Source organism: Cupressus sempervirens, chromosome 5 (assembly GCF_028749045.1).
Source record: "Cupressus sempervirens isolate cs-2001-9-10 chromosome 5, ASM2874904v1, whole genome shotgun sequence".
Lineage (NCBI taxonomy): Eukaryota > Viridiplantae > Streptophyta > Pinopsida > Cupressales > Cupressaceae > Cupressus > Cupressus sempervirens.
This window is the reverse complement of record NC_143122.1, coordinates 377,297,446-377,321,098: the sequence shown is the minus strand read 5'-3', so window position 1 is coordinate 377,321,098 and position 23,653 is coordinate 377,297,446. Positions and strand designations below refer to the sequence as shown.

The window sequence follows — 23,653 nt, the reverse complement described above, 5'->3', positions numbered from 1 at the left end:
TGATATTATCATTTAAGCCTTTGATAATATTGAGGCTTCGGTTAGTAGTGCTATGGAGAGAGCTCTCCATCATATTCATTCTTTTTTCCACCTTAGTAATCCTAGTTTCCAGATCACTTATTCTGTTAATCCCATCTTCCCCTTCCTTCCTTTTCAGACCTTGCAACCTATTCTTTATTTCCTTTATTTCATGAAAAATCCACTTGATAGACTAAAAGTCGTTCACCATGTTATTCCTGGCAGTATTGAGGAGATTCGCCCCACCTCCTTGGCATTATCACTGAGAATCACCATGATTAGATCAATAAGTTCCTCCAAATGAATTCTACCATAATTTCCCTCTAAGACCTTGGGCTAGATAGTTTCTCTCACAATGCCCATTTTCACAGTTTGAGTTTCAAAGTTCCTCCAGACTATTTTCCTACCCTTAGAGCCAAAATTATAGGTGGTTTTTTTTGTGCCATAATCCTCATTTATCTCATCTTGGGCATGGAGAGGTATCTCTTGTCCCTTACCATAATCCTGATCAACATCCATTACATTACCCCTTCTCCTCTTGGTTGGGCTTTCCACCTTCCTACAAACCAGGACCTTGCTAGCATCTTCATATTTCACATTATTCTCCTCCTCTATTTCCATTCCCTCATCCTTTTCATTATAGTCCTCAGCAAGATTAACCTCAGACTTAAAAATTTTACTCACTGAGCCTTTCCCAAACTTTTTCTTCTTGTTTTTACCCAAATCCTTTATAATCTTGGCCACCTCCTCTTCATCATCTGAATGAAGCCCAACACTATCCTCAGTGTTAGATGAGAGATAGGAGCTTTTCGTGTCATCAAAGGACTCCACTTTATGGGCTATGGATCTACCACAAGTTTAAGCCTTAAAGTGCTCGTAAATCTGTAACAATAGGCTCTCATGGAAAGTCAGGTTAACACACGATTTCTTCTTATATCCCATGATATTCTTATTTATAGAGAAGAAGAGGTAGTAGGGGATGGAGATCTTAGTACCATACTCAAAGTGGTGAAGGATGAAAAAGTGATGGGTGCAGACTTTATCATACCTAGTGTCCAACATAATGTAAGAGATGATCGCCCTAAGAACAAACCTCTAGAGTTTCTTAATTGAAGTTGGTTCATAGTATGCTCCCATCTTCATCAAACCTATAATCTCCTTGGAATTCTTGGCAAATTCTTTAACAACATTGAGGGAAACTTTTTTATCCCTGAAGAATTTAATGCCCTCGGAAGGGGAGTCACTAACCTCCACAATAACACCTTCGTTAACCTAGAAATCGATACTGTCAATCTTTACTTCCCCTTCTCCCCTAGACATGACCATAAGTTCAGTAACCTCAGGGTTATAGCCATTCAATTTCTCAATGAAATTTGAAATGCCACATTCCCTCAACTTCTCCCAAACCTTCGACCTCCTTTTCCATTTCACTGCTTCATCCTTCGGCTCTCTGCGATGCATTTCACCCACCATATTGTTGTTAAGATTAGGGGAAATTCTTTGCAAACTTCGAGAGTGAAGAACAAAACTCTAGTAGATCTCACCAAAACAAAACTTTCTTTTTTCCTCTGGAATACAATAGCAATTAAGATTACAAAACACCTAGAAAGTGTGCCAAAAAGCCTCCAAATTAAGTTTACTCATGTTTGGCCCGTGCTTAGCTTTCACTAATTTAAATGTGGAACTGAATGCATTACCTTTCATCATCACTCTTAATACTTCCCATCCTCCCCTGAATTATTTCAATCTCAATCATGCTTTTAGCTGTCATCGAGAGCCCATCACCATTAATCCACCTATATGATGTGTCCCTTTTGACCGCCTCATTAGCCATCCAGTCAGCTACTAAAATTTCCTCTCTATATTCATGTGACACATAGACCCTCTCAAAAGTAAGCATCATTTGTTTGATTTCTTCCACCAAATTCTTAATAGACTAAGAAAGAGGATGCTCACCTTTGAGGCATTTTATGATGTTATTAGAATCCTCGACATCGTGTTACTCATTGAATTGATGGTGACATTTTTTACTGGGCTAGCATGGTTGATTTAAGACAAATGAATTTTTTAAAAAAAATTAATCACCTTTTTTGCAAGTTTTTTTGTTAACTCTACCATTATTTCAGACAATAAATTTGAATGGAGGCTTACTTAAAGAAGGAATAGCACTAAATTAAGTATACAAATCAACATGGATAGATATCTAAAGAGAAGGACAAAAGATAATATTGGTTATGATCTAAAGTCAAGGAAAAGTGTAAAATTTTAGACCAAAAGCTATTGGCTTTTGCATGTAAATAATGTCATTAAAATAGATTGTCTATGAAAAGTGATCATGATCACCAACTCCTATGTTTTCACAATAGGAGTTGTAACATTTTATATTCCTAACTTTTGAAAAAAGGTTATGGGCTATGCCAAGCTGTTTTCTTCGCTTAGTTCTTTCCCCTTTGTACCCATGCTGAATCAAGATGTAAAATGTTTATATATAAAATTTTTTTTAAAAAACTACAACTTGTGTAAATAAAAATAATTATATTTATTTTTGCATTACATTGCTTCTTAATTATGGTCACCAATGTAATATTTTAGAACAAAATATAAATAAAATAATAAATACAATATTGATATTTATAAATATGGATTAGTTGCCAACATAATTATATGTGCTAAATATATTAGTATATTAATACTCGTGTAATATAATAATAATTAGAAATACATAGTACTACTTATAGAAATACATCCACGTGTCATCTTATGATGACCCACAATTATATGCACACACACACACACACACACACACACACACACACACACACACACATAGGGTATATTACATAGTAGCTGTATATATTTATAGATGCAAGAGATAATAAATTTTAATATGTTGATATGTTAAAAGTAATGTTGAAACAACCAAAGAGGGAGTTACTTAGGTGCCCACACATTAAACCTAAACAAAAGGTCCTATCTCCAAGGTGAAAGGTAGCATGAAAAAATATGGAATACACCTCTACAGTTCTATCGTACCCTCTAATAAAGGCCAAGGACCAACCATAATATGTAAGAGTTACCAAATCATAGTTTTGATGGCCTAAAATTCATGTTCATGTCTACATCCACTTTTAGTGATGTTTGCCCTGCTTTATTGAAAGACTAACTTTTCCCACATTCATTCAAAAAAGAAATGTAGTTAGTATGTCATTATCAAAATGATTATATTGCATAAAAGATAATTAGTGTAGATTAATATATTATACAATATCTCATCAATTTACTCTAGACCATTGTTCTAAGAAACAAAAATAACATTGAGCATAACTTTAATTAAGACAAGTGTTCCATTAAAGAAAATAAATATAATCTAGGACATCATATAAAACATGCATAAAACATATAGGGTATCAAATAATTAAAACCAATGTTTCATGAAAAATCATATTAAACTTCTAGTATCAAATCAATAAACAACTATTTCATTAAAACAAGTATGCAAGGGCATCAAATTAGTTCAAAACCATTGTTTTGAGAAAACCACACAATATCATCCAGGGCATCAATAATCAAGAGGGTGCGACATAAAGGAGGTAGTCCAAGGCTTGTTTAAGAGAGTGCTCTCCCCGCATCCATAATCTATTGTTTGCACCAAATCCATGTCTTATAAGGGTTAAAAGAAGAGAGCCTAACACAGGGAAAGAATTCAATCTTTCTAACAATGAGAGCCTTTTCTAAATGTAAGACCATTTGTGTCATCGAGAAGGCAATGAATATGATTTTTAACTCTAGAAAAAGGTTTTTGTGCAGATAAAAGTTTTTGTTTTTCAAGCACATCTTGCCCATAAATCACTATAGAGGAAGATTATGCATAAGGGATAGATCGTAATTTATTCCCTTAAGGGTGTGCATTCTTTATACCAATAATGGAAACCTAGGATAAGTAACATAACCCCATTATTACAAATCTACCACCAAAAGGATGAAAAAGTGAGGCAATCCCAATAGAAAAGAAGAATTTGGCATCATTACCTATCCAAAATTGATCATCATTTCCAAAAACTTAACACCAATATGAATATAATTTTAAGTTGATCTATATAAGTAAAAATACTAATGATTTGACTACCCCTACAAATGCAATCTTTAACCAAGGGAGGAACACCACCTATGTTAATAAAAACATTAGGGCATGTAGTCACGACAATAAGACATAACAACAACAAGAAAGAAGTCAAGCTAGATGCAAGAGATTTGAGCACTAGATATTTGGAGATGGAAGTGCACATAAGAGTCATCATATGTTCTTTGTTTAATGAAGATATATTATGGTATATGTTAAAAATTGATCTTCCAAAATGTTGTAATTTTAAAGTTGGCTCAAATAAATAAATTAGATTTTACAAATTGGTTGTTTTTCATTTAGGTTATTAATGCAAGCCCAAATCCAATCTCTGTTAAAGTATAAATCTAAATTTTAACTTATGAATATAAATTGGTAAAATGAGCTGTGGAATTCACACATCTTGATTCTTTGATGTTCAAATAGTTGTAAAGATTCACAATGTTTATAAACACTTATAAGAAATCTATTAAGTTGTAAGTATCATTCTCCCCTTAATCAAACTTTTAAGTTAAATTAGTCTAATAGAAATAAACCAAGACAAGGACAAAAATAAATGCATACATTAGACTTGGGATTGTGTAATAACCCTTCTAATAATTAAATTTAATAATAGATTGTAATGGATGGAATACAAATCTACTCATAACTAACCAATTAATCAAGGAAATAATTTAAAAATAATTGATTAAAACATATAAAGGAAATAATGAATTGATTACTAGATAATTACCAATAATACGTATGTATGCATGTGATAATAAGACACCAACCAAATAACTATATAAGAAATCAATTCATATTAATTGGCCAAATAAATATATATACCAATTAATAAATATCAACATATTAATAATAAATGATTAAATAATAATTAACTAAGTTGACATTGAAATATTAGTTAAACTAAACCTTAAGTCACTACACACATCAACTGATATGGCCAAAGGACATGATCCTAAAATAGAGTATACACCCTATTTAATGGGGCATTTCTAATACTTGATGGATGGTGGAATGATTTATATTGGTGTGACCCCACGAAAAAGGGAAGGAATATCGCCTAGGCTATCTGCCATCAATGGGTGTGTGAGGCATTAAGGTCTCCATTTGAACACCATGACTAGGATTAATAGACAATCTCCATGTGCCAGAATATTCTGATGATGTCAACAAATGCATATGTGATTGACCTTGGATAGAGGATGTCCCATCTAATAAGAATATTAAGGGTTGCGCTCTAGGGAAGACAATGGAATAACATAGGGTTAGGAAACATGATATGGAGATGTCTTTAAGGTTGGGAATAAGATAGGGGGTAGAATAGTATAGTTAGATTTATTATTGTTTAAGTTCTAACATTTATTTGTAGGTATTACTTGCAGCAAACTAACCCTAATAGTGGGGACATTACAGATTGTGTGTTTGATGTAATGCTTTAATAGTGATGCTAGAATGCTCTCATAATGCTCTAAGATGACCCTAACTTTTTTGAACAAGAAAATGAATGTCTTGAAATACAACAACATAGTTTACATGAACCTAATTAAAGACTATTCAGTAATCTTACAACATTATCAACTTTTGTTTATAGATTAGATTGTGTGTGTGTGTGTGTGTGTGTGTGTGTGTGTGTGTGTGTGTGTGTGTGTGTGTGTGTGCGTGTGTGTGTGTGTGTGTGTGTGTGTGTGTGTGTGTGTGTGTGTGTGTGTGTGTGTGCGCGCGCGTGCGTGTGCGCGCATGTGCGCCTGCATGCGCGTGTGTTTTAGCATCAATATTTCAAATGTAGTCTATGATCCATCTTCAAGACGAGAGAGATGGATAGGAAAGAAAGAAAAATATGATGGATCATGAAGTGTGATTTGAAACATTGATGCTAAAAAACCATACACATCCCAATGATGGATCACAGAGTGCAATCTAAAACATTGATGCTAAAAAAAAATCACACACACACAAACACAATCTAATCCAGAAACAAAATTCAATACTAGAAATGGATTGTGGAAATATGATATTATTATCTTACAACAATTGATGGAATGATAAACAAGAAGAATTTTTTTTTTTTTTTTTGTCTAATCATGTTTGCTCTTACAATATTGATCTAGGAGGGCGAATAGTAGATAAATATCATGAACATATATATATATATATATATATATATATATATATATATATATATATATATATATATATATATATATATATATATATATATATATATATATATATATATATATATATATATATATATATATATATATATATATATATATATATATATTTTGGAGATTAGTGTTAAGAAGGTCAAGGTATAGTGGTATTAGTAACCAAATTCATAATAAAATTTATCTAATGTTTTTTTTTTCCCGTTTTCTAAGAAATGTGCAACCAAGGCCATTGAAAAATATATTAAGTTTAAAAATAAAGAATGCACCAATCCAAAAAATAGATATGCCACTATATGGTTCTACTATAGGTGTGTCACATAGATTTCAAGTTTTGTTTTCTATTAAATGCTAGGATGAAAAAATTGTGTGCACAAGGGACCTCTATTTTTTCTTAAAGCATAGTTTGCCAAGCCATAACAAGCCATTTATGAAGATCTATGAGCTTATGCCATAATACATTGAGTTGGCCAATCAAAGCATTGGTAGTGAAGAACTATTCTCCATTAGATACCTCCCCATTTAGATATTCAAAGAATACTCAAACTCGCAAGATGGGATCCAGTTTGATGAGGGGTTGGAACCGATGGACACCCCTTGCAAATCATGAAATGAGCCCCCCTTAACAAGTTTGTCATCCCATGTAGAAGGTCTAATTGTCTAGCACTTATACTTGAGTCTCATAGCATCTTAGATTGACCCTCAAGTAACACTATATGTGTTCACCATTGGAGACTACCACCGTTGTCACTTAGAGATGAGGGAGATGGAGAATCCATGTTTTGGTATGAGAACTTTGCACCAAGCATCTCAAATAAGTTTGTAATGATTTGAGGGTTATGTACACTACAACAATACCAAGTGTCGTTGTTTGAAATGACACCCTTTTGTTAGGCCTCAATAAAAATATCTCTACCCTCTTGTCATCCATCATAGATCTCTTGCAACTATTTGAAATATTGATCATTCATCTACGAAACATACTTAGTGAGAAACAAACTTCAAAAAGACCCACACCCCTAGTGGGAAGCATTGAAATTGGTCATTTGGTACAATAAAAAACTTCCTAAGATTTGCAAGAAAATATAGCGATAAAAATCCCATCGTTCCACTCTATATCTTATAAGCTAGATTAAAATATGTTTAAAATGTTAAAAAATATATCTTTCTCCTTATTTGTGTTTTATGTTGAAAATTCATCGTAAGATAAAAATAATTAAAAAATCTCTCTATCTATTTTATATATATTACTAAATATATTATCAACCATATTTTTCAAAAAATATAACATTTAAACTAATTATTACGTTTAAAACACTCAAATTAAACTATTTTCAATATGTTAAAAAACCATATATATAAAAGTTATGAATTTGTTATTTAAATTTAAATTTTTGTAATTTCTCCTTTCACTTCTCCACCCCTTACCAGTTTTAACTCGCTTCAATTCTCCTTTTTAAATGTATAAAAACCTGGCGCTCATAAACCCAGAGAAAGCCGTTTCAAATCGAATCTAAAACCCTATAAATGAACACCCAATAACAAATCCTTGATTATTCTTCAGTTTCTGCATATTCAAAGAGTCAACAATGGCGAAGCCCCTCGCCAGACATACAGTGCGAAGAATGTTAGACACATGTTCTACAAAGCTGCTGCTGCCTTCAACATTTTCCTTTTCAGGAGCAACTGATTTTAGCTTAAATTCATCTTTTCATGGTACAAACCAATCTCTCTATCCTTTTGATGGTTCATTTACATGTTTCATGGTAAAAAATAACGCAAGATCACTTCAACATGGCTCTATATTGTTCCCCAACCAAAAATTCTCCACAAAGGTTGAAAATAGGGAGAAGAAGATTCACTCAGGAACCGGGAAAAAACTTCACAATCCCAGAAACCGCAGAAACCTTAAAATGCCGGAATTTAAGTTTCCAGATCCTGTAACGATTCCAAAAAAGAAAGAATCACAATCCAAGCTTGCAGAACTTGGAAAAAGATCTAAAGTCAACGTTTCAGAATCTATGAAAATCTCCGGAAGCCCTAATAACTCTAAAAATCGTGAATCCAAGTACACTGAGAGTGGAGAAATCACCCAGAATCTCGAATCGAAGCTCTCAGAGTCTGGGGAAAGCTCAAGAAATCATAATACACCCGAAAATCCCGATTCCAAGCTCTCGGATTCGGAAAAGTTGTGCAGCATCCTGAACGGAGACGTAGCTTTGGAAGATGTTGCAGAAAAATTAGAAGAGTCTTCAATTGAATTGAATCCCTCCTTGTTGGGCGAAGTAATTCATAAGTCAGACAATGCAGGGAGAAAGGCCTTAGAGTTTTATAAGTGGGCAGTACAACAGCCCAACTGCAGGCCTAATTTATACAATTTTAATGCTATTATAGATTACTTTGGGAGAAGGAACGACTTCAAGGCAGTGGATAGTTTGCTTAAGGAAAATGGGAAGGGTGTGAAGGTTGATTTGAAAACCTTTGAGATCGTTGTGAAAAGGCTTGTGAAAGCCGGCAGGGAGAAGAAAACGGTGAATTTTTTCCTTAAGATGGGAGAGTACGGATTTAAGGAGGACGAGAAGGCTCACAAAATAGTGGTGCGGGAACTTTGCGATTCAGGGTTTGCGAGTTATGCGGAGAAATTGGTGAAACAGAAGGCAGATGTATACTATCCTGATGAAGAGACGTGTAATACACTTGTCAAGGGATGGTGTGTTGCTGGAAAATTGGACGAGGCAAGAAGAATGGTGAATGAGATGTCAGTTGGAAGACTTGCTATGAATGCCATGGCCTATAACGCGTTGCTTGATTGTGTATGTAGATTGTGCATAGTAAAGGATCCTTTTCGGCTTATGGCCGAGGCAAAGAAAATTTTGCTTGAAATGGAGGTGGCAGGGGTGCCTCGTAATGAAGAGACCTTTAATGTCCTGATTACACATTTGTGTGAGATCAGACAGACATCGGATGCAATGAAGTTGTATGAGGAAATGGAAGGGTATGGATGTTCTCCAAACTTAAAAACTTATGTTGTTCTGATTAGAAGCCTGTTCCTTGCAGCAAGAGTGGCCGAGGGCCATGAAATGCTAGAAAAGATGAAAGAAGCTGGCTTTGAAGCAAGTGATAGAGATTACTTTGAGTTCATCAAAGTTTTATGTAAGATTCACAGAGTGGAACATGCACATAAAGTTTTTCTCACAATGAAAGACAATGATTGTCTTCCTGGAATTGCACTGTACAAGCAGCTCATCAGAAATCTTTGTGCAGCCGGTCATCCTGACAAAGGCAAGAAGCTATTTGATGAAGCTGTTGAAAGAAACTTAATTCCGAGCACTTCAACTGATTTACTTGTGCAGAGCAATGTTGAAAAGCCTGCACAGGAGAAGAAAATACCCAAAAAACTGACCTTAGGAATGAAAAAGAAGAAGAGGAACCTGAAAGAGAAGAAAATCAGGCTAAGCTTTGTCAAGAAGCCAAGAAAGCCAAAGATGATGTGATTGTGAAATGCCGGGTATGTGCTTGACGATTATTATTCACCAAAATGGTATACAAACTTCAAAATGGAGTGTGGATCTAATAGTTCAGATATTTTGCTAGCTTTAGAGTCTGTTTTGTGCTTTCAATTTCAGATTTCAATTACTTTAAGTTTTATGTATATCTCTGCAAGAATGTAATTCAGAGCACGTCTTCACTTTAATCTGCAATATCTCCTTTTATATCTGCTGCTATATATATTGTAACATCAAATTATTAATGAGACTGATATATATAAGTCACTGCTTGCAGGTATTGGTATTTAGTTTTGCTGTATATATTTTTCTTGCAGCAGTGACGTTGAATTATATATATAAGATGAGAGAGTCATCACCTATGTAGGGGCATGACTCTACATGGCTTATGCTATGTAGGGTCATGAGTCTACGTGGTTGATGACTCTTGTCATCCCTTAATACAACACACAGTAATGAATCAGTGCCTCAAATAAATATCAAAACACATATAATTACTGCCGTAATGATTATCAGGCTTATGTAATTTCTACTGAGTAATGGCTATCGTGTATTATAGTCATCGATGATCAATAGACGATAGTTTTTGTAAATTCAGACAAGATGGTGATTAAACCACCATATATTCAACATTCTGCCTTTAGCCATATCAGGTTGTGATAAATGAGATGATCTGAGTTAACAGATCTTTCACTTTGGTAAATCATGTTAGTTAGATTTTAATAATCATGAGTATAATATATCTATATATATATATATATATATTGATCGATAAGTGGTTTTTGTATTAATAATAAAAGAGAATTACATCCATATACATTCAGTCTATTTTCAGCTGAGCCATACTATCCAAAACATCCCTTCAATACTCTGAATCACCCTAGCCCACTAATAACAGCCTTCACCTCAACTATCTCTCGTTTACATCATAACATTTCTACTATATTCATATATTCTTGGCATAATAACAATAATCTGATTTTTACAAAACATCATAAGTTCAAATCCCTTCCTAACTAAACTAGACAGCAAAAACTGCTCCATTCATCGAACTAGATACAAAGAGTGTGCCCAAAAGTTGCTGTAGAGAAGTTTCTTCCCAAGGCTCCATGTGCATTTCAGGTCTTCATCTGCTGATCACAATCCATCCACCACCAGCAAACAAAATTGCCAAAAAAAACCTGCCATTTCTGCTATCCTCGTTGCTCTTCTACACCTGCATCTCTACACCCTTTCAACTGCCACCCTCATCAAACACTATCTCATCTACTGCCAGCCTCAACTTTTTACCATTCACAATCTTTAATCTAAAATTTTGACAACTACTGCTTGACATTATCTAATGATTATTCCTCTTTTCCACAAATACGCTTTAGCTCGGGTCTTATGCAAATAGATTAATATCTCTAAAATCTTCCAAGGTTAGCTCCCCAATGTCCTTAAAAGTTGTTGCCCAGTTAGCTAATTTATCAGCCTCACAATTGCCTTTACGTAATGTATGGCTCACCCTAAAGTTTGTAAATGTGCTTATTTCATGCACCACCTCCCTTACAATATTTTGTATATACCACATTTTTGACTGGCCTGATTTCAATGCTTCAATAATTACTTTAGAATCTCATTCTAAATGCACATTATCATTTCCAAATAGACCCCCTTTTCTCACTGCTAACAATGCCGCCTGCACCTCCACCTGGTTATTTGTTCCATCTTGAATTCGTTTAGCTACCATTGCTAATATCTCACCTTTGGATTTCTCGCTACTGCCCCAATACCAGAAATGCCAGGATTTCCCTTAGACGATCCATCAAGATTTACTTTCATCCATCCCGTGTCTGGAGGAATCTAGACAACATCCTCTCTTTTTTGTGTCTTCAAAGGTTTACCACCATCATTACTAAACCTTATCTTGATCCCAGGCCATTGTTTGTGAACCTGACTGTCAAATGATGAAAAAATTGTATTCGAATGGATATTGCTTATGGCTGCACTCATTACTTCCTCAATGGCTGTGTTGATCCTAAGCATAATCCGTTCCTCCGACTCCATTAAATCCTGAAACAATCTTCTATTATGTTCTTTCCATATCTCCCAAATCACTAAAGATGGACATATAGTCCAAAATTTTGACATGGTAGATTTCTGTTTAGGGTTGGGCCACTATTTAAAGATTTCCATCAACATATTAGGCAGGGGACCAATGAAATTCAATTACTGCCTTTTCATATCCCAACATCTCTGAGCACCTCACACTGAACTAAGAGGTGATCTGCATCCTCAATTGCCTTACTACATATCACACACCTTGTGGAACCTACAAACCCATAAATTTTCCTTCTTTCTCCCATTAAATTTTTCCCTTGAATGGCTATCCATCCAAAGATTCCACCATTCTGAAGGCGGTCCTTGTCGCAACAAAATTTGTATGGCCAATTATCCGTACACTTCTCCCTTGCTAGTAATTGATAGCCAAGTTTTGCTGAGTAATTACCACTCTTAGCAGCACACCAAATCAGCCTATCTTTATCATTAAAAAGAGAAACCGATTTTTCATTAAAAAATATCTGAAAGCATGTTACCAAGATTCTCACTAAGACTGGTTGTAGAAACATCTTTCCAATACCAATGCTCATCTACAGCCGTGGAGCGTAGGACCAAATCGTCTTTAACTTTCTCCCATCATCGAGCTTTCATAGCTATCATTAGATTCTGAATATTTTCTTTCTCCAAAAGCAGAGGCTATCCATTCCAAGAATCTTCCCTAAAGGAAGCCTCACCACCATCCTCAATCTGCCAAGAGAGAGAGTTTGTCACTACGTGTCCGCATTGTAGAATAAAATCCCAAACCTCAGAACCTCTAGGGGGTTTTCTAACTGAGAATATTCTAGAGTCCTCAACTGAGTCCAAATACTTAGCCATCAAGATACACATCCATAATTAGGCTGGGTTGGTGTAAATATTCCACACCAATTTAGCCCCTAATGCTTTGTTAATCAACTGCCATCTTCTCAGGGAAACTCCATTATTCTTTTTGTCCTGCAAATGGTATCCCAAGCCACCAATAGAATATTTTCTTCCTCCTGAGCTCCGTCTCAGAAAAAAATGTGTATTCGCATATCAATATATCTTAAAACCTTGATTGGTATTTTCAAAGAGCTCATAGAGTAAACAAAAATAGCAGAAATCACCAATTGAAGCATTAGGTTCCTGCCTGCATAAGTTAGCCACTTACCTTTCCAACTTTCAAGCCTTTTCACACAGCTGTCTATCAGATCTTTCCATAAGTTGGCCTTGTTAGCTCCTGCAAACAACGGAATCCCCAGATTTTTATTTGGAAGAGTGCCTACCTTCATTGTAAGAATTTGCCTAAGGGAGGAACTAAGAACTCAAACACAAGCACACAGTAGACCAGAGAGAGAGAGAGAGTATGATCAGAATGATGATATATTCAATATGCCATGTTAAGAGTACACTAGGAGTGCTTGTATATAAATGCCTCTCAGGAAGCACCTAGAATGTCTCTAGAAACAACCAGAAGATAAGACAACTAAACTAAGCACCTTATCCATCATTCTAGATGAATGGATAAGAATGACAAAGTGTCATATGTGTGTAGAAGATCCCTGTGTTGTAGACAACATGTGCTTAAAAGAGGTGCGGACCCCTATGATGTCATCATGACAACTCACAAGAGTGCACAAACTCCTAAGTGTCTCACTAATAAAATAATGCATTAACCTAAGTAAACTTAAGTAAGTGTAAATAGTGAATACTAATTTACACCAACACCCCCCCTTAAGTGCAACTTAGGGGAATGCCCTTAAGCTTACGAAACTAGGATGAAGATGCATAATGGGTCCCGGCTACTAGGCCATGTTAGGTACCCATGTACACAATGAAAATGCAATCTTTCATAAAGCGGGGAAAGAGGGAAAACCTCATGGGAAAAACCTTCCCCCAAAAAGAGAGATAAATAGGGATGCATCGATGGATGGAGTAATCAAGACCCCCCCATTACGACATACATCCAGTACATACATAAGAGAATGAGAGAAGGAAGAGAGACAGAATAGGCTCCCCCCCCCAAAAGAAGAATGCCGAAAAGTGAAAGCTGCTATGATGAAGAAGCTGGTCCAAGAATGCAGAATGGTGTTCCTCCCCTTAGGAAGAAACAAAGGCAAAGGTACACTCCTGAAGATGTATAGTGGCCCGAAAACCTGCTCAAGTATCCCTGTGCTGATGCTGATGTTCACCCCTTCCAACTGTGCTGAAAAGAATACATGCAGATCTGGCAAGAATGTCTGTTGAACCTGTTCCATTGAACCATCTGTCTCCTCAACTGACAAAGAGACCTCCACTAATTGCTGTTCATAAGGATCCACAATCACGCCAACCTTTGAAGATTGATCATGTAAAGAATGGACATGAGGGTCAGAGTGAGCCCTCGCAACAACTACAGAAGGATCACCATCATCAATGAGAAGATGTAAGTCCTCAAGTCTGTCTCCCAAGTCATTTGAAGCTGGAGTTGGAAGACAAGATGTACCATGTTGTGTTGGACCTTTCACTATGGCAATGTAAGCATGTGGACTGGACTAATGTGACTTCTCACTGCAACTGTCGATAGAGCCCCACGTGTCTGAACTTGTTGAAGTAGTATCGCTGGTGTCACTATCAGTTTCTACTATGTATGATGTGCGGAGAGGAGTAGAGGACAAGCTGGGAGAACTTTCCTCAAAGTGAACATCCTTCTCCACAAAAATCTCATGAGTCTCTGGATCCATCAGTCTGTAAGCCTTTACATTGTCTTCGTAACTGATGAAAGTACAAGGCCTAGGTGCCGGTGCCTTGCAACTCCTCGAAGATAGGTTTGCCCATGCTGGACAACCGAAGACTCTAAGGTGACTCACAGCTGGTTTTTTGCCGCACCATGCCTCAAAATGAGTCTTGCCATCTAAGGCTGGATGAGGAGACCTATTAAGTATGTGAGTAGCACTGCTAATGGCTTCAACTTCTAATGTAGGATCGAGAGACTTGGCATTGATTGTGCAACTTGCCATGGTCTTGAGAGTCCTAATCCTCAGTGCTGCAACATTTGTCTTGTGCGGACTGAATGCTAGTGGGTTATGAAGATCAATTCCCTCAATTCTGCAAAAGTTCTTTAGTCTTCTGTCAACATATCTGTTCTCATTGTCCACCCTTAGTACCTTGATGGCTTTCCTTGACTTGTGTTCAACATGAGTCTTGAAGTCTTGAAGCTTATGAACCACTTCATTCTTGTGATGAAGGAAGTAGACCCGAGTGAATCTCGAAAAGTCATCAACAAGTGTAAGTATGTAGCGGCCTTGGCTGATTGAAGTCACTGCAAAGGGTCCTGCTAAAACCATATGAACTAGCTGAAGAACAACTGGAGCTTGAGAAGACTTCCCTTTATCATACTTCTCCTTGAGATTCATATCCACTTAACATGATGAACATTCTTCCTTAGAAAAGCTGATATTAGGAAGACCTTTGACCATATGTTTTGAGCAAAGTTGCTGAAGAGAGCGGAAGCCGAGGTGACCAAACCACTCATGCCATAAGTTGATGTGTGAATGTGAGTGAGTCAACAAGGCTTGAGAAGGTGAATTAGGCACAAAGTGCGAGAAGGAATAAAGCCTCTTCTCATCATTGACTTTCCCCACTGCAACGAATGAATCATCTTTGAGACTTTGCACCATCACTGAATCTAGAAGGAACTCAACCTTATGACCATCTCCAAGGTGAGTGATTAGGTAAACTGATAGGAGATTAGAGCTAAGGTTTGGAACGTAGAGAACGTCTTTGAATTCCCCATTTTCCATTTCTACATGTACTTTCCCTTCAACTTCCATTTTAGTATCATCTCCCACGAAGATGTGTGGTACCTTTGACTGCTTCAATGAAGAGAAATGTTCCTTTGAAGAACCCATGTGGTAAGAGGCACCCGAGTCAAGTATCCATTCCGAAGAACAACTAGTGTTTGCCATAAGTACTTGACCTTTACCCTTTGAAGAGGTTGGAGTTGAATCTTTGGAAGTACCTGGCACTTGAATCTTGTTCTTCTTGAGTAGATTTTCTAACTCATCGATTCTTTGCAGTATGCACAAAAGAGTTTGTCCTTTTCATTACTTCCCTTCTTGTTGGAAGAAGAGCCGCCTTGTTGAGAGGAGGATTGATGTGTCTCAGATTGTGTTTTCTGCTTCCACTGCTTCTTGTTGTTCTTGCTTTTCCCCCCTTGACTTGATTTGTGCTCATCACCTGCCACCAAAGCTTTGGTCTTTGATGACTTGAGAAGTCCAAAATCCACCAAGTGAGATTGTTCAATAATCAACATGTTTGCAAATGCATCAAAGGAAGGCTTCTGGTAAGCAGATCCCATGGTCAACCTGTGAGTATTAAAACTCGAAACAAAGTTAGCGTACTCAGAAGGTAGCCTCTTTAGGATGTGATGAATCAACCTGTCATCCTTCACGGGATTTCCACAATCTTTAAGAAGTGCCCTATACTCATTGACTTTAATGATATAATCCTGAATTGTGTCAAAATTCTTAGGATCCAAGAGAAGTAGATCATCTTCAATCTGAAATCCCTTTTCTTCATCCACCTTACCATACAACTGTTCAAGTTTGTCCCAGGCTTCTTTAGTGTTTGAACAATTTTTAATGTGAAAGAGAAGATCCCCATGTACACAACTCCTGATAACACCTAAAGCCTATCGATCTTGATTTTGCCAATCAATGAGTTCTTTAGCATCAGTAGGTTTGGTGATTGTACCATCTACATAAAGACTATATCCTTTTTCCATTAATCTACTCCATGCAACATCTTTCCATGTAGAATAGTTGCGTGAAGTTAGAGGAGGACATTTAAAACTCATGATGCAGAAAATGAAAAGAGCACGATAAAGAGACAAAAACACAGTACACAACTCCCCTTTTTCACTCAATCAAAAGACCCCCCCAAAAAAGATGTTGTTGGCACTTTATAAGTAGTGCATTTACAATGGGCCATTTGTCAAAATGAACAAAGTGGACTTTCTGATCTTGCTTTTACAACTGCCTTATGAGGCTTAAATTTGTCACTTAAGCACTGTAGCTCAGATTTACAACAATTCTGAAAAAGAATCAAAGCTATACAATACCAAAGAAGGCCTAGTTCTGAAAGTGAGAAATTGGTCCACACAACCCTAGAATCTGACTTTAGATCTGGAAAGTAGACAAAAAATTATGCACTTCTAAAAAAAAACAGAACTTGAAAAAGTGATCAGACGTGCTCGTACGGAGCTTTTGAAGTTGCAAAACGCAAGATTATGCAGGTACAGTCACCAAAAAACACAATTTCTGCAAAATCTATGCACCAAAACCAGAAAACAACACCACCATTGGAAATTTAGGAAATTCTACCCAATTTCAAAAAAAATTGCACCTTAATCGAAGTCTGGATGTCCGAGATATGAGCTCGCAAAGTCAGGCTGCCAAACTGAAAAGAAATTTGGAGAGGGGTCTGGATCAAAAATTGGGAGTCTAAATTTGACGGTCAAATGACCATCTCTGCAGTTGTAAAATGCCCAATTTTGACGATCAAATGGGCGTCAAATTTAACCTCAGGAAAAGATGATGTTAGCAAAAAAATTCGCCCAGGGTGACGTGGCAGGTGACTGGATGCTGACTCAATGTTTCCGTATTGTACAGAAAATGCATGTGGCAGTCGTACTTATGCTGATGTGGTAGTAATCAATGGGTTCCACAGGTGACGTGGTAGTCCCAGATCTGCTGATTGGAAAATGCTGATGTGTTCGTTGAGTCAGCTGTTCTTATTGAGCATGAGGTCACCTTGCGGATTTGGCGGGAGACAGTATAAAGACGCTGCGTGTTTATTGGTGTCGTGTCACGTGGCAACTTTGCGGTGGGCGGGAAAGTAAAAATTGGCGCCGATGTCGCTGGTAACGGAGTGGTCAATGCCGAAAAAGTCTAACAGGGCCGAAAGGAAGTCTCACGCGGTCGAAAATCTATTTGCAATGACGCCGAATATTCCTTAGATGCCACCGGAGGAAAGGTAGCAGAAACCGGAGAAGCGAATGCTGGGAAATGATAACTGTTGCCATTGGTATAAACCTGTTGCCATCGAAAAAATGCTCTGCAGGGCCGAAAGTTTACTGTCGGGCGTGAAATGAGCCGGAATTGTTGAAAATGAGCGCCTGAACTTCGAATGGGACGTAGGCACCAAGAATCGTGAAATCCCACGCTAGAATATGCGACGCCGGGATCTCTGTTGAAATACCGCAGCCGGAAGATTTAAAGCCTGTGCCATGAATGGAGAAACCAACAGTTTGCCGGTGGGTGAAGTCGATGCTGGAAAAACTGTGAGTGGGGGTTTCACAAACTAAAATCCCACATGCCTGGTGATAGAGGTCGCCCAACTATTTAAAAATAAACCCACCAATACACATAACAAACAAGCCTCGCCGAATTAGTTGAAACTTAGCCGGGATTGTAAGTCGCTCCTGTCAGAACGTTAGCCGAATTTTGTGAACAGTACGGCTGAAATGTGTAGAGGTTTAATGTGCCCGCTGTGGAAAAAATATCCTCCTGCGAACAAAATAATAAAATATTTTGTGCAGAGCCGGGATTTGACAGCTCGATTCTGTAAAAAAACTTTTCTCTGTCGGGTGTGCGAAAGGGCGATTTTTTTTCCAAAAAATGCAGAGGACAAAAACTACAGATCCGAAAAATGAATTGAAAAAATCTGCAAATGACCATACCCGAATTGCAAATTGGGGCCTCTGGGTTCCGATTTGCAAAATTTTTTTGCCTCACGATTGACTTTTGGCCAAGCTAGGCTTGTTTATAGTTGATTTTCACCAGTTCAGTGTTCCGGACACAATGGCGAGGTTAGATCTAACTCTAGACACTCCCAATTTCTGCAGTACTCTGGATTCGGGCTGAGGTGCTGAAGCAAGCGTGGTCTCGAACGGCTATGTGATGAGAAAATCTCCAAGCTCTGATACCATGTAAGAATTTGCTTAAGGGCAAAATTCATCCAGGAACTAAGAACTCAAACACAAGCACACAGTAGACTAGAGAGAGAGAGAGTATGATCAGAGTGATGATATATTCAATATGCCATGTTAAGAGTACACTAGGAGTGCCTCTATATAAAGGCCTCTCAGGAAGCACCTAGAATGTCTCTAGAAACAACCAGAAGATAAGACAACTAAGCACCTTATCCATCATTCTAGATGAATGGATAAGAATGACAGAGTGTCATATGTGTGTAGAAGATTCCTGTGTTGTAGACAACATGTGTTTAAAAGAGGTGCAGACCCCTGTGATGTCATCATGACAACTCACAAGAGTGCACAAACTCCTAAGTGTCTCACTAATAAAATAATGCAAAATAATTAAATAATGCATTAACCTAAGTAAACTTAAGTAAGTGTAAATAGTGAATACTAATTTACACCAACATTCATCCCTTAAATTCTGCAAATATATTCTTGCACTGTTTCATAAGTATTGAAAAAAAAAATTTCAGACTTTGCCCAATTCATATGCTGTTCTAAAACAAAACTATATGCATCTAAAGTGGCCTTGATTATTCTCGCTTATTGTGTCGAGGCTCCCCCCATTATATATGTATCACCAAATTGTAAATGCGTCATTGTGTTGGGTGGATATTTTGCAACCGATAGTTTTGTGAAAATCCAATTGTAAAATAGGATGACCAGCCACAACGTATGAGACAGAGTCTCTCTTTTCTTAAAGGGAAGGCTCCCCCTTCTCACCGTTCCTTAGATCAGCTCAAGGTAAGCGAGAAGCTAAAAGATTTTGAAATGGAATTACCAATATTCTTTCCTTTTAACTTTCAGGAAAAAAACCACTTATCTGTAGAGCGAGTAATGGGCAAAATGAAATCTCTAACTACACTTCTATTTAAAGTTGGAAATTGTGATACCGATAAATCAACAATGACTCAAAGGCTAGTTGAAAGCGTACTGGTTTGGCTCTAAGTCCGGTTTTAATCTATTCCATAAGAATAACCTTTACTATTGGGGCTCAAAGACTTCTAGAATTAAAAAATTCTAGCTATTTTTGTGAATTAAGAAGGTGATACAAGCTAAAGTCAAAACTCCTAGTCTATGCATTACCACAATCGCTTCCAGTCAAAGCTTTGAATTTGACTGTTTCTTAACTCTTTATGCTCAATTATTTAAACCAAACAACAATAACATGAATCAAAGAAGACAAACACATTACAGTCAAAGCTTCCAATTTGCACTAATCACAATTGCACTTAATCAAAGTTCAGCTCCAATTGTTTCTTTGTGTTTGTTTTTCATCCAAAATACTACTACACAATCAAAGTTATGCTTGCACAATTTCTTTAGAGTTTTTTTGCATACAATAAAAGATGTTTTTTACAATGAGAGAGACTCCTTTTATAGGAAAGGAAGTGAGAGAAAGGAGGAAAAAGTGGAAGCAACTCAACCAACTTTAACCCCGTCAAACTAGGTGAGAAATTATCGGATTATATGTCATAAGGACATACAATCAAATTACATGAAATTACATCTCATGCAATTCATTCTCTCCAACTACAAATATGAAAACTAAAGAAGGAAGAAGATGGAAGAAAGTTGAAACAATCTTAGGGATTGTTTTGGAGGGCCTTGTAATTGGTGATACGATCACACACTGTAGGAAGATCTGAGATTTCCATTGTCTTTGATATAGCTTCAATTTTGACTGCATCGACATATGCTGATTTCACAACCCTGTAATTTGATGAAAGCGAATCTCATAGGTGTTTTGCTACTGATTTGTATGCAACAAAACCTGTTCATCGTGTGATCCAAACTCTTTAGAAGCAAGATCAACATTAACTTTGATTGTGTATTCTGAGCTTATTTCTTCCTCTGTGACTAGGTTGTCATGTTCAGTAAGGACATTACATCCCATTTGTTTCAGATTGCACATGATCTTTGTTTCAATTGATTAACAGTCTTCTAAGGCTGCCTGCAACTTTATTAAAAGTTTTTCCAGTGTCTCTTCTTTGTGACCCACAAGTCATCGACATTTGTAGAACATTTTTGAAGATGGAACGACTTCACATGCAATCATGTCATCTAAATCAACACTAGCTATTTGATTCCAATCACTTAGGATTTCTTTAAAGCTATCAACTTCTTGATTCAAAGAAGCAATCAGCTCATGTATCTTCTTCAACGCCTCGAATGCGTTCAAGAACTTCGACCACATCTTTGATGGCTTGAACTCCTTTAGAGACAACCTTTCCAAACCAAATCTTTGCAGCTTCAGTTATCCGTTTTTCCTGAGGTGTTTGAGATGTGGTGACTGCATGTTGTGAAGATTGCTGGTGAATGACCTCATTTAGATGAGCAACTTCTTGCTGAAGCTGATTCTTCTTCTCCCATAGCTCATGATTGCTTTTTGACACATTGGCAAGTGCAACTTGAACATCATGCAGACAACCCAACTGTGATTGTTTACCAAGTTCAATTTTGGTGAACTTGTAATCTGAATGGTTAAGCTCTTCAGTTAGTTTGTCTACCAATTGCTTAACAATTTCTGCAAACATAGTCTTTTCAAAATCCACCACGATCCCTGAAACAATCTTGTCTTTCAAAGATCTAGAATTATTTTTCTTAATAGGAAGGTTATCCAGAGGTACAACAACCTTTCTTCTCTTCATAGTGATTTTACCCAATCATACAGGCAATCTAAAACCCTCATCTATAGTAATAGGGATAGTGGCCACTATAGACATTGATCTTAATTGTATTTTTGTTGTGACTGTGCATGCTTTAGTTTGCATGACTAAATTCATGGGTGCCTGATGAGAACATTTTGTCATGAACAATTCAAAGCCAGCCATTGAGGTTTCAAGTTGGGAAACCTACCGTGAGAGTTGCGAAATCTTCAAACACATTTCCCAAATTCTCATACTGCATAGTTGTGAGAATAGGAGGGGCTGCTGAAGAGATGCGGAGTGTCGACATGTTCACTTCTGAAGCAGGGATGGTAAATGTAACAACCGTAGAGAATGAATCCACATCATTGTCTATATCATCCAAAAAGGGTGTTTCATGAATGGGTGGACCTTTAGTGTTTGTTGACTGCGAAGATTAAATAATCATAATCTCACATCATTCCTCTTCATCTTTCTCAGATTCCTCCTCAGATTCTTGAGCCTACACAAGCGCTTGAGAAGATTTTTGAACTAATTTTGATCCCTTTTCGCCTTTAAGCTTAAAATTGAGAGATTTAGTTGGTACTGAGGAAGATTAACGATCTTTGCTTGTAATCTCCACCTGAGATGTCCTTCCAAATGGTCCAAAATGATCACAATCTACCTTGAGCTTAGGATGTACTCTCTTGAGGCGATTGTTTTTAACCAGTTGTTAGTATTTGCCAAGATGGATTAAAATCTATCAAAGATAGTAGCACTTTCTTTCTGTTGCCAATGCATGGGAAAAGGACATTGTTTGTCAAAACCAACCTAATGATATTCTGGATCAAGAATGTTGCCATCATCTTTAATTTTGAAAATTGGGTGAGATATCAATCATGTTAAGATCAATGATTTTTTGCAATGTGAGCCCGCAATAATCCATCTTCATGATATCCATCTTTGTGCGCAAGTCAATCCATATGTCCTCTATGCGATGAACATGGTGAATGCTCTTTTGATTATTTAATGCATTCTTCTATAGTCAAAATCAAACCTGACTTTGAATTTCTTCAATGTGATAAGTTGAAGTTTCGCCTCCATTTTTTTCTCCTAGTAGATTGAATTGATCATATACTGACCAAGACTGAATTGGTCATATATTGACCAATCACCAAGGGCTTGGCTATAGTGATACCGAATCCTAGCTTGTGTTGAGTATTCTGATATGTCCGCACCTCCATGAGCTGTTTAGCTAACTCCATTAGAATGATTTTATCGATAGCATATCTTGGCAAGGTATACGGTTCTCTTTTGAAGTAAGCAACTCTCAAATAAGTGAAAGTTGGAAACTGCAAAAGGATGCAACCATATTGATTTACTATATCCAAGCTCATCGTATACTCTCCTGATTACCAGATGTTTATCAAACTGACACCTGAAATGTCCAAAAAATGCACCTTGGAATCTCCTATAGTGATATTTGCTCTGTATCAATGTGATTTGATCATAATAGTTCCAAATTGGAACTTGAAGCCAATCTCCTTTAGTTGAAAGTCCTGAGAAGGATCCCATAGATGCAACAATGTAAACCAGGAATGAGTTCATGTGAAATGGTGCTGACGTTCCCACGTTAAGCAATTGCTCGCATAAAGTTGTACTGATAAGCTCTCCCCAGAAGATGGGTTCGTCGTTATCAAAGATTTGAAAGATGAACTTGTACATCCATGGTTCAAATTCACCACTCTTTGAGGCCACATATTCTATTAAGGGGACTAATCAAATCCTTACATTCTGGCTTGAAATCAGATTTGTGAATTGTCTTGGGCCATCTTAGAAAGTTACTTCTTCTGATATCCAACCAATATGCATTCATATACCTTTGATAATCTATCTTCTTATTCCGTAACTCCAGAAACGTCCGTTTTGACAGATCTACACACTTTGAGGAACTCGGAAGATCTATTCAATAACCTCTGGATCGAGGCTGATGATGACCTTACCATCTATGCCCTTGATTGTTTTGGTCTTAGGGCTGAAATGCCAAGCACATCCTAAGACAAATTCTGATTCCAGGGCAGCTATAGGGAAAGTAGGCACCAAATGAATGTTACTTCTCTTGATGTGTC

General features: G+C 36.9%; 1 protein-coding gene across 7 annotated transcripts in view; it reads left to right on the top strand.

Moving 5' to 3' along the window:
* The first annotated feature begins 7,768 nt into the window (after positions 1-7,768).
* Positions 7,769-23,653, top strand: part of LOC149556341 (uncharacterized) — a 102,156-nt gene continuing 86,271 nt past the window's right edge. For 6 of the 7 annotated variants that reach the window (XR_016364677.1, XR_016364679.1, XR_016364676.1 and 3 more), the window contains exon 1: positions 7,769-9,817. Coding sequence is in view for 2 of the 7 variants with exons in the window: in XM_089830608.1 (XP_089686734.1) it covers positions 7,899-9,803 (1,905 nt within the window). In the remaining 5 variants the exon portion in view is untranslated. The remainder of the gene's footprint in view (positions 9,818-23,653) is intronic. The other variant, XM_089830606.1, reaches the window with a different exon arrangement.